The sequence below is a fragment of the Danio rerio genome, chromosome 2, assembly GCF_049306965.1.
Source record: "Danio rerio strain Tuebingen ecotype United States chromosome 2, GRCz12tu, whole genome shotgun sequence".
Taxonomy (NCBI): Eukaryota; Metazoa; Chordata; class Actinopteri; order Cypriniformes; family Danionidae; genus Danio; species Danio rerio.
The window spans coordinates 47802476-47814752 of record NC_133177.1 but is presented as its reverse complement, the minus strand read 5'-3'; the positions used below and the strand labels follow the sequence as shown (position 1 = coordinate 47814752).

Genomic DNA, 12277 nt, shown 5'->3' with positions numbered 1-12277 from the left:
GCTCTGAGAGAAAAGCCAGTTTGTAAAAAAAGTCTTGGTTTTACTTGGTTAATAAATAATCAAACTCATTCAATGGCACAGCATCCTTTCTTACATCATCTCATAAACTTGATCTAATAAGTTAGTGCTGAATTATCGCATTGTATCGTGATATGGGTGTAAATCGTATCATGTTGCATCGCAATGTAACAAATGTATCGCTAATATATCGGATCGTATTCTTTGTATCGTGATGCGTATCGGATCGGCATTATAGCTTAGATGCCCAACTCTAGTTTACAGTATACAAGATACTTTGTAGAAATTATGTCAATTAATCGGCACAACCCAAAAGAAATAAGGCTAATCAAAAGGATAAGAGTTGGCTCACAACAAAAATTATTTGATTTTATTTTATTTGACATTTTTGCATTTATAAGGAAAAAGCTTCGTTATGGATGTGACATCTTATAGAAGTTTTTTTTCCAAACAAAAATCACATTCAAATTCAACTGCCAAACAAGATCAAAGAATAAATCAAACTCTCAAAACAACTACCCAAATTATAAATCCAATGCTCAAAAATCAAATAATACATCAAAATGCTTTCCTAAATGAGCAATCAAATATATCTGATATTTTTTAGGATCAATGATAATTAAAATGCTCAAACTAAAAATTAAATGCTCAAACTGACATTGCAAATGATAAAATCAAACGCAAATGAGGAGTGTCAATAAACCAGCTTGGGTGGAGCTTTAAGGCGTAAGAGTTTGGTGACAACTACCAGCAGCGATACAACTTTTAAAGGCATAATTTCAGATCTGCGTGCCTTATCCCAAGACGTATCCTTGACTCATTTATTTGTAACAAATTTGGTGCTTGTCTTTTTTTTTACCCTCAACTTCTTTATGTTTAGATATATTTTGTGTTTTATAACGTAAATCAGATCAATAGTTTAAAAACATTGAGAGAGACATTTGAGTATTTTTACAGTATTTTAAAATACAAGCCTAAGCAAGCAACATAGAAACGGTTTCAATATTTGGAGAAATTTTCATGGAAAGGTTGACATTTGCATGGATTTTTTGTTCCAGAAATGAAAAGGGTTACTTCTGTCACAAGGAACACCATTGACTACCTACCAGCTAGGTAGCACATGTCAAATTTAAGTCCACATGAGTGGTCAGACCGAGTTTCCAGGCATAACATAGCCCAAAGCATTGCATGCCCTCAATTGGCTACAGTGCATCCTGAAGTGATTACTTTTCCAAGTCAACAGTGCACAAGCAAGCAGCCATCCACAAAATTCAAAAAGAAAATAGGACTCGTCTGACCAGGCAACCTTCCTCTGCCGTTTCAAGGTAAAGTTCTTACGCTAAGATGCCGCATTTGATTGTGGGCATTGGTCTTCACAGGCACTCTGATTACTCTAGAGCTATGTGCAGTAGCCCCATAAGTAGAAGAGAGTGTTGTGACACATTCCTTCCATAACATCATTAAAATTTTGTGACTTTTGCCACAGTCAGAAATGCCTTTCAGCTCAAACAGATGGAAAAGCTTCCGCTGCCCTCATGAATAAATGAGTCAACCCCCTGCCCCATGTTTGTAGTTTGCCCTTCAGACCACTGTTGGTAAATTCTCACCACTGCTGTTTCAGGGATACCTTGGCACATCGCACTGCCATAACAATTTGGCGCTTTTCATAATCAGTTAGATGCACACTATTAGTCAAAAGTTTGGTGTCAGTAGGATTTTTAAATGTTTTAAAATAAGCTTCTCCTGCATTTATTTAATCAATAATACAGTACAAATGGTAAAATTGCATAGCTATTGCACTATAAAATAACTTCGAAAGTAGTTTAGAGATTGATTGAATAATTTATTCCAGTGATTTTAAAGATGAATTTTCAGCTTCATTACTCCAGTCTTCAGAGTCACACGATCCTTCAGAAATCACCCTAATATTAATTATTACTACTATTATTATTATTATTATTACTATTATTCATACATGTTACTAATAAATTTGTTTTGTGGACTTGGAGAAGGCAATCGACCGTGTCCCTCGTGGAATTCTGTGGAGGGTGCTCTGGGAGTATGGGGTCAGAGGTGCTCTGTTGTGGGCTGTCTCATCTATTTTTTCAGGGAGGGAAGGATGGAACATGACATTGACAGACTAATTGGTGCAGCGGCAGCAGTAATGTGGTCGATGTACCGATCCGTTGTGGTAAAGAAGGAGCTGAGCCGAAAGGCAAAGCTCTTAATTTACCGGTCAATTTATGTTCCTACTCTCACCTATGGCCATGAGCTTTGAGTCATGACTAAAAGGACAAAATCTCAAATACAAGGGGCCAAAATGAGTTTCCTTCGAAGTGTGGCAGGGTGCACCCTTATACATAAGGTGAATAGCTCTGTCACTCGGAAGGAGCTCGGAGTACAGCTGCTGCTCCTCCACATCGAGGGAAGTAAGCTGAGGTGGCTACCTACGCCTACCTAGGGAGGCCCCAGGGAAGACCCAGGACTTGCTAGAGGGACTATGTCTCTCAGGTAGCCTGGGAACACCCCAGGATCCCGGCAGAGGAGCTGGAAAAAGTGTCTGGAGATAGAAAAGTTCTAAGACTACTGCCCCCCTCGACCCAGCCCCAGAAAAGCGGATAAAAATGAATGAATGAATGAATTAATAAATGAATAAATACTATTTTTAATATTATTATTATTAACTTAATAGTAAAAGCAATAATGACTGGAGTAATAATTTTATTTAAAACTACATACAATACGAAAGCAGTTATTTAACATTTTAATAAACATTTAACAATTAAAAAAAAAAAAAACCTTTAGTAAATGCCGCCTTAATGAACAGAATAATTATCTTAAAACAAAAAATTTCACTACACTTGAGGGTGGTCATGATTTTTTTGGTTCACCAATGCATAACTGTATACAGTATTTAATAGGGAGAAAAATGGAACAAACAAAAAGAAGAAAAAAATATTCTTACTTTGTTACACACCTGAGCCAAAATGGCTGCCTTCTGTCCAGCAGTGACCCGAATGGCCTGCTGGGTGCCGGAAGCAGGACTCGATGCCACATGACCACCAGAGCTCTGTTTCCCTGAGCCCCCTGGCTGGCCAACCAAAAACGTTCCCTGTAAAAAACAATAGTTACCTTATTAGACTTGCACAAATAGACAAAAGGCTTTTGGAGGGGTGTGTGAGTCTCTAACTGGACATTATTTTGGACAACAAGATCCCCAACCAAGCTAAACATTAAATAGAGGTCAGTATGCAGCAACAGTTACTAAATGCAAAAGCTAAAGGCCAATTTATACTTCTGCAACGTGTCCATACGGTAGGTTTGGCGTAGCCTTCACATAGTTGCATACTGTTAACCGTACCCTGACGCAAAAAAAACAAAAAAAAAACACATTGTGTTGAGGCAGAGTGCAACATCTTTGATTGGTCACCTTGGTATCGGTGATGAGTGTGGGTTGGGCCTAGATGCAACGGAGGGGAGCAAGGTGGTGGTAGGAGGGTTTACCAAGTGTTGCCTTCAGGCGAAGGACCTATACTTATGTTTTGAAAGTTGTTAAGTGATTGGCAGTTCCTGCCTCTTCCTTGAATGAGTGCGAGTTTGGGCAACTTCTAAAGTAGCACTGCACACATTTCTGGTGTAAACATGGTCTGGTTAATATACTAAAAAGAGTGTAATAGAAACCCCACCACCTACTAGGGTAATTGAAGTATTACTGCCAGAGCAACACAGATATAACACAGAAGTGTAAATGCTCACAACAGCGTAGGCTACATGCAAGGTATGTGCCAGGTGTACGGTGATCACTCGAACCAGAAGTAAAAATCAGCTTTTAATCTACAACATGTCAGTTCAAACTAACTGTCAGGATCCAGTTTACATAGCAAGTATATATCAGAATCAAAAAAATATATATACAGGAAAGACTCTTACCTGTGGAGTCTGTTTGAGGATGTAAGAAGTGTAGGATAAATTGGAAGGCAAGCTGCCAGACCCTGAGGACCCACTAGAGGAATGCGACCCTCCAGAACCAGAACTCTGAGACTGTTGGCCTAGAGACAGAAACAAACCTGCTTATGTTTATCTGTATACACAAAGAGACACTTACCAATTACCTGATGCGTTTGTGTCTGACCTGCGCTGTGTGAGGCCCTCAGAATGGCTCCCTGAGGGATCAGAAGCAGTTTGCCTTTGCCCGAAGGGTTCTTACTGTTGGTGGTTAGGTAGAGTTTGGTGCCCGGAGGCAGATTGGCCAGGTTTGCCAAATTATTTGCAGGCAGTTGAAGGGTGGCCATAACTGAAACACAAAAATAGACAACTTACAACAAAAACAATAAAAGAGAATCACATCATAGCAGGAAACAGTATTATGAAGTGCCAATATGGACACAAGACACCAGACACATGAAGACATAACAATTTATCAGTAAATGTCATCCTAAAGGGGTAGTTCACCCAACAATCATTATTTACTCACGCTTCACTAGTTCTGAAACTGTTTGAGTTCCTTGTATTAAACACAAAAGAATTCTGCAACCATTGACTTACACAGTATTTGTTTTTCCTACTACGGATGTCAATGGTTACAGATTAGAGCTGGCTGATTAACCGAAAAGTAATCGAAATCGACATTTAGAACCTATCATCGATCAAATATTTCCAGGTCATTTTTTTAAATTACTTTCCTTACTTCCCATGTTGAGTCATGTGACCCCACTAAATTAAGGCTGATTTATACTTCTGCGTCGAACGCACACATATGGTCCGACACCTTTTTAACCTTCGTTAAAAAGTAACTACAAGTCGCACGTTTGCACTACACTGACGATAATTGGAAGCTGTACCAGAGATGCCTTGAGATGGCATATTTTCCATTACATTTTTTTATTATTAACATTAAAATATTGTTTACAGAAGATGCAAAAAATGCACTTCTTAAAATATTATTTACAGTATATACAAGAGTTACCTTATTTAGAAAAGATACTGCTTATTTTCTACCTCTTAATTTATTTTGGTTCCGAAAGTGTGAATTATTTATTTTCAGTTTTTTTTTTAAGTGACTGTTGTTTTTAGGCAATGCCTGTTTTAATTTCAATTGTTCAACGTTGATGTTCAATAAATAATAATTTATTATTTAGTTGATAGTAGAAAGTGTGTGTTTCCTACAATCATTTTAAAATCAAGTAATGCACCCTTCATTTAAAAATCTCTCACTTGTAATATGTGAGCATATTTACTGTACAAAACCTGTCAGTGAACTATGAGGGCAAAAAATAGGATAAATAAATAAAATATTTGTTAATTAATCATAACAGTGTTAAAATGTTCTAATGATTTTGATTTTAGCCCAAATCGCCCAACCCTTTTCAGCTTTCTTCAAAATATCTTCTTTTGAGGATGAGCAATTGGTAAGCAGTTTTTAATTTTTGGATAAACAATAACTATAACCTCACTGAAGACAACTGTATGTAAAAAAAAAACATATAAAATATAATATATTTATATTAACATCCTTTTAATAAAATACATTAGATTGTACAACTAGAATAATTAACCGTGTATACATTTGACAGCTGTACTCTTCATCCCTTCACAAAACTCTAACCATTTCTGATTTTGATTGTAATCCAATGTGTACTTTTTTTTTTCTTTTTCTATTTTAAAGTTGCTTTAAAAAGAAAAAAACAATAAACAAACTTGAAATAAACTGAATAAAATTGAAAAACTGGAACCTTAAGTAATCGTGCAGTTTTTATTTTTGGCAGCACATGGCTGCTATTTGTTTTTCCCTTCTATGGGAAAATTTATGTTCCAGTTTCTTTTATGCGTAAAACACAAAATAAGATACTCTGAAAATGTTGATTTTGACATTGACTTCAATAGTATTTTTGTTAATGGCAGCTTTTTCCCAACCTTCTTCAGAATATCTTGTTTCGTGTTCAACTAAAGAAAACAATTCTAAAAGTTTAGAACCACCTGAGTGCAAGTAAAGGATGAGAAAATGTTTATTTTGAACTATCTCTTTAAAACTGTTCTAAAGCAAATCCACATACAGGTGTTTTTAAAATAAATCAAACTAAATCCTGATTCCCCTGGTGGCAGCAGGGAGATACGAGTGTCTGACTGAGTAATGGTGTTTCCTAATGGTTTAGTCAGCACTGCAGTACAGCCACACACACTTAGATTAGCCCTGTGAAATTCACCTCTCAGCACAACATCTGCTGATCAGCCTAACAAACACTTCTCCATACACGCAAACAAATGCACAATCTTGTTCTCTCACCCACACATACACAAAAAACCCCCCTCCAAAACACACACACACACACACACACACACACACACACACACACACACACACACACACACACACACACACACACACACACACACACACACACACACACACACACACACACACACACACACACACACACACACACACACACACACACACACACACACACACACACACACACACACCACTGCTCTGAACATCTTAATTAGCATCCTTGGCAAGACGAATGCTTCTTGAACTTGATGCACTTGAGCACACTTTGCTTTCTAAAAATGAATACAAGCACACTTACATTTCAAGATTCAGAGAAATATTTACAGTTAACAATTATTATTAGAGTAAACATCATATTCCACAGAGCTTTAAATTAGAAATCAAGTTGTGATGGGGTGTGCTTTATTGGTAAAAAAAATAAAATAACCTTTTTTTTTAAAATAATAATAATTAATCAATATTCTGTTGATTGTTTATGTAGTGGTACCTTGGCTTGTTTATTTATGTCAAGGATAGGCTTGGGTACCGAAACCGGTTCCATTATAGCACTGGTACCCATGTAACCGGTATGCATCGAAACAGCATATGAATTTGCCTAATTTCAGTGCCACTAGTGCTGAGACAAGAACGTAAGAAGGATCAATGGAAGCACACTAAGAAGGATCAATGGGTACCATCAAAGGCACACATAGGTAAGCGTTGTGTCACACCATCTCCTAACATTTCATTCTAAACAATTTTGAGGGATAAGGACACCGTCGCCGATATTGGGCGTTTGCTCTTGTTGCTTAGGGAACGCACGCACATAGGCAACGCGCATAGTACAGAGCATCCAGTAAGTGACTCCCTACAGATTCATAAAAATGCATGATTGTGTTTATCAAATTTGCTTAAACTAAGCGTTGAAAAGTTTGGCTATATTTTATGAGCAATGATTCTGACATAGGAACGTAAAGCAGATGCTTTACAAAAGTTGCATGTAAGGGGGGAGACTTAATGAAACACTTGACGGCTCATGAAATCAACATAAACGCAGAGGAATGCTCAACATCATTTGCCACTTTCACTAAGTATGTTTACATGGACACCAATACTTCAACTTTAATATGATTAAGACAATGCTTTGATTGAGAGTCAACCATGTAAACAGCAATTTTTGATTATCTTAAAGGGCCACAGACACCCGCGTCACAAAATGCGGAGGTTTTTTCTTTCGATTCCGCGTGCGCTATTAAATTCCTTTAAAACAACTTTTTCACCAATCCTTCATATTCTCATATATCAATAACTCAGTTTGTCATAAACAATATGTTGCTAAATGATAGTGAAAATTAAAAAAAAATTAATTTTAATTAAATTTAAACACCCAAAATTACATGAAACTCCAAAGGAAATGTGTATAGCTTGTTGACGGAATGACATTAATTAATCAATGTGCTAAAACATGTAAAACGAGATCATGACAGGAACGTTGAAAAGCAACTTGTTTCTTGTTAGTTTAAATGCATAAAGTATTCCATTTGCAATTCCACTTGTGCAGATTTATAAAAGAAATGACAGTCGATATCAAATCTTTGAAAAATCTAAAAACAAAAATGTTTTTATGGTTTAAAAAAATGTATCATTATTTTTGGGTTTTATAACATTAATGATGTGACATTCTAACTGCATATTTCTAATCTTCATCATGCAGTGAATGCTTTAGTTTGATTTCATTTTTTTCTGAAAAATGAATGTATGAACTCTGACCTCCACTCTTGCCACCTCCTCCAGATCCACTTGCTGCCTTAGTACCAACGTGCACTTGCTGTCCTACGACGCCGCTTGTCCCGCTGCCTCCTCCACTGACGATTGCTTTAGCAACACCCTGAGCTACCACTTGCTTTTGGCCAACCACCTTGGACACGGAAGGGCTGGATTTAGCGACCAAGATCTGCCCGCTGCTCATTGAGACCTGTTTGACAGCAGAGCCCAAAGGAATCCCCAAAACCTACACAAACACACACAGTTACTAAGCATCATGTGTGCTCTACAGTAACTTTTACTACTAGATTATGAATATATATATTTTTCCATTTGTTGTTTTTCTTAGATGAAACAGTCTGTATTTGGTAAATTGTGTTTAATACGCAAGATAGATTACATATTTGTGTATTAACAGGGCTTGAAATAAACGTTTATACTTGGTAGCACTGGTGCTTTCAACTTCAAAAATTAAAGAGCAGCAGAAAAAAGTTAAGAGCACCCACAAAAAATGTATGCACACCACTGCAAATTGTATATTAACAAATTTATTGTATTAAAAAACAATAATCAGGAATAACAAAAACCAGAAACAACTGTCTAACATTGTGTAACGACTTATTGATATTTGCACAATAATTCCAAAACTAATGTCTAATAATCATAAAATATTAATGATGATAATGATGACAATAATACTAACAATAAATTACATTTCTCATTATCTTACTACCTTAAATGTGCTTGAATGGGAGTTATTTGCTATAAAAACTCCTGTACATTATGAAAAATAAATCTACGGTTTGCATCAAACAAAAATGAAGCTTTGCAATAAGAAATATCCATTTTGTACTATTGTTTTATATGCATGTCAATTTAATAAATAATATTTCTGTTAGAAAACATAAACGTAATATCATAATAAATCATTTATACCACTGCTGAAAGCTGCAAAGCAGTAATCAGTAACTAAATAGAAAATAATATGCATGTCAAGAAGAAAACTGAAAAAATAAAGGAGGAAAAGTCTCACTTCTATCACTCCTTAGAAGGTTTGGTTTTGGTTTCTGCCATTTTAAACATGCTGTCTTGTTATGAGCCGATTTACATTTTTCTGCATTTGCGAAAAAAAGCAAGCAAGCCAGCAAGCCCAAGATATGAGCGAGGCGGAGCAGGATTCTCGCGATGACCACCGAAGTTTCAGTTTAAAATTGGTAAAAGCGAGCAATAATGTATACAGTGTTAGATTTTACATTTAGTGGTCATTTGCACTGAACACGCAGTGAATGCAACGCATGAAGATTTAGGCTATTAAACAGCTGATCCAATTCAAGTCTTTCAGCACTCTCTCCGAAAACGGCTGGCAGACACAGCAAAACATAGCAAATTGCTTATTTATCTGGATTTTAACATTTATTTATGTAAGAACATAAGCAAAATATATAAGATTGTTGTAGTGGTCTGTATATTTGAATGAAAAAAACAATTACATATTGTTACTAACTTTTCAAATTTACTACCCCGTCACTATGTTCGGGCTGTTTTTGCCCCATTGACTTCCATTAGAATGACATTTTATCGATCGCAAAGCCGTGACAGCATATAATCGTGCATTCTTGATTGATGGTGGTTTTCTCTGTTGGGACGAGAGAAAATGTATAATTTTTACTGTTGATCATCAGTTGGCAGCATTAACCCTTTAGATAGGCCTGTGCAAAAAGTTCTGTGGAGAAAAACAGCATATTAAAGTGTTTGTGCATAAATACACTAGGTTTACTGTGGTCTGAGAGCTGAGCTGCTCATTTTGATTTTCTCTGCCATATCAAGATAAGTGCACAAAGGTTTCTCTTACACACACACACGCACGCACACACACACACACACACACACACACACACACACACACACACACACACACACACACACACACACACACACACACACACACACACACACACACACACACACACTACTCCATATTGCACTGCAACTGATGATCAACAGTAAAAAAAAGTTTTAACTCTTTTTTTCAACTCTAAAATTTTAACTCTTTTAAACAAGAAAAACCAGCAATAATCCAGAATAAATGATAATATGGTGTCACGGCTTTGCAATAAAAAAAGTTACTATAATGAAAGTCAATGTGGCAAAAACAGCCATGAATATAACGAAAGGTAAGCACATTTGCCCAGAGTGCATTGATGATTTTTTTTTTTTTATTTTAAAAGCATTTTTAGAAATATATGTGTCAAAATATGATTAGTCACCAAAAATCATTAAATTTGCTAAAACAAAGAACGTTGTGGCCAAATTAAGAGTCAAAATCCCCCCCCCCAGAGTTGAAATCATCCCCAACAGGACATAATGGTTAATAATGAATTGCGCAGGACTGAATGGCATACTGCAGAAGAACACAGGAAGTTCAAGTGACTTTGTGACTCTCAGGTACTATAAAAAGGCTTCAGTAAGAAGACAAGTAGGGTGTCCACAGAGACACAATGACCTGAGATATGTTTAGACTGCAAGACTACAGCGCACTCCAGCTCTAAACTTCTATCAGACAGGACGGCCTGCACTGAATGAGAGATAAAACTATATACAAAACACTAAAGTATGATAACTATAGTATGAAACTAGCTATGCTAGGTGCATTTGAACAGTCTCTTAGCTACGACACTTAAACATTTAAGTAAGCAGCTCACTATATATTATTGATAAACAATCATATACACCAGGGATTCCCAAACTTTTTTATTCCGGGACCCACCTAAGCAAGTAATTCAATCCAAGACCCACCATAATATTTTAATATGGAAAAATGGGTAAAAAAAAAAAAATGTATCCATTCAAAGCAGTCAAATGTGGCTGTTTGGATTTTGCGATTTGATATGCACAAAAAGAGGCTTGAAGTGTTTTTTGTGGGATGCTGGCTGTAACTGTGATCTTTTTTTTGTTGATGAAGATACTCTTTTCAGAAGAGAATATGATCAACCTTTGTTGACATATTCAGAATGTTTTGTTGTCAGGTATCGTTTAAGTTTTAACGGTTTCATGAAAAAACTAAAAAGCTTTTTGATAAACTACTACAAGCTGGGAAAACATCAGATAAATATGCCAATGCAATTAACATTATTGCTGAATAGATCTAATATTTACACATTTGCTTGAGGAAGGAATGATGGGGTAGTTACATTACTATTACTATTTTCCATAACATCTATGCCCTTCCATAACATTAGGGGATGTTAAAACTAACTCTATAGCTATTTATTTATATAGCACTATAGCTATTTATTCATTAATATGTCAACGTTGGGATGTAAAAAATATGGGATAACAAATAGCTTCAAATGATAGAATACATAGCAAACATTAGAAAATATTGACAACAAAAGAAAAAGTTTAGCCTATTAAAATCAATGGTCTATACAGAAATTAAATAACGCTATAAAAATCTATTTCACTTTTAATTGTATTTGCATATTGATTAAAGTTACTATAGCTATTTAGTGAGGAGCAGCAAATAAATCTCTCATTGTATTTTGTTTGATAATAGATGAGTTAATGTAAGAATGAACAGATCTATAATGAAGCATTCGACTACTTTAGTAACTGTTTGTGCTCATTTAAGAGAAAATTAGTTGTGTTGTTGTGTTTAAAATAAAAGCACGCAGGACGGAGCAAAAAAAAAAAAAAAAAAAAAAAAAAAAAAAAAAAAAAACACTTTTCCGATTGAAAAAAAAAGAAAAAGACAGCTGTGAAACATAACCAGCTTTGTCTTTTTGTAGGAAACACACTTTATATCTTTTTAGGGTGAGAGGTTTTTGAGTTATTGCTGTCTATCGTACTGGTTTTGATTCACCGCAATGTAATTATAGCTCCAGCTATGTGACGTTGCGCGACCCACCTTTGTTCACTGTGCGACTCACTAGTGGGTCGCGACCCACAGTTTGAAAACCCCTGATATACACTATCTGACAAAAGTCTGTCGCCTATCCAAGTTTTAGGAACAAAAAATAAATATTTGACTTCAAGTTGATGATTCGGTATCAGAAGTGGCTTATATAAAAGACAAAGGCCTCTAGATTACGCTTATTTTACCAAAATAAAATATCATCATGCCTTGATTTTTAAATTTTTTTTAATTAGGATAGTAAGGTCTCACTTTGCTAAGACAAAAGTCTTGTCTTTAACAGAAATATTGTACAGTATAGAATATAAACT

The 12277-nt window shown here is 35.7% G+C and overlaps 1 protein-coding gene across 8 annotated transcripts in view; it reads right to left on the bottom strand.

Moving 5' to 3' along the window:
- Nucleotides 1–12277, bottom strand: part of yeats2 (YEATS domain containing 2) — an 81124-nt gene that overhangs the window by 35939 nt on the left and 32908 nt on the right. For 4 of the 8 annotated variants that reach the window (XR_012393739.1, XR_012393738.1, XM_073929305.1 and 1 more), the window contains exons 15-18: nt 8060–8300; nt 4151–4312; nt 3949–4067; nt 2984–3130 (exon numbers count right to left, since the gene is read on the bottom strand). Coding sequence is in view for 4 of the 8 variants with exons in the window: in XM_073929305.1 (XP_073785406.1) it covers nt 2984–3130; nt 3949–4067; nt 4151–4312; nt 8060–8300 (669 nt within the window). In the remaining 4 variants the exon portion in view is untranslated. The remainder of the gene's footprint in view (nt 1–2983; nt 3131–3948; nt 4068–4150; nt 4313–8059; nt 8301–12277) is intronic. The other 4 variants (XR_012393745.1, XR_012393743.1, XM_073929322.1 and 1 more) reach the window with 1 other exon arrangement.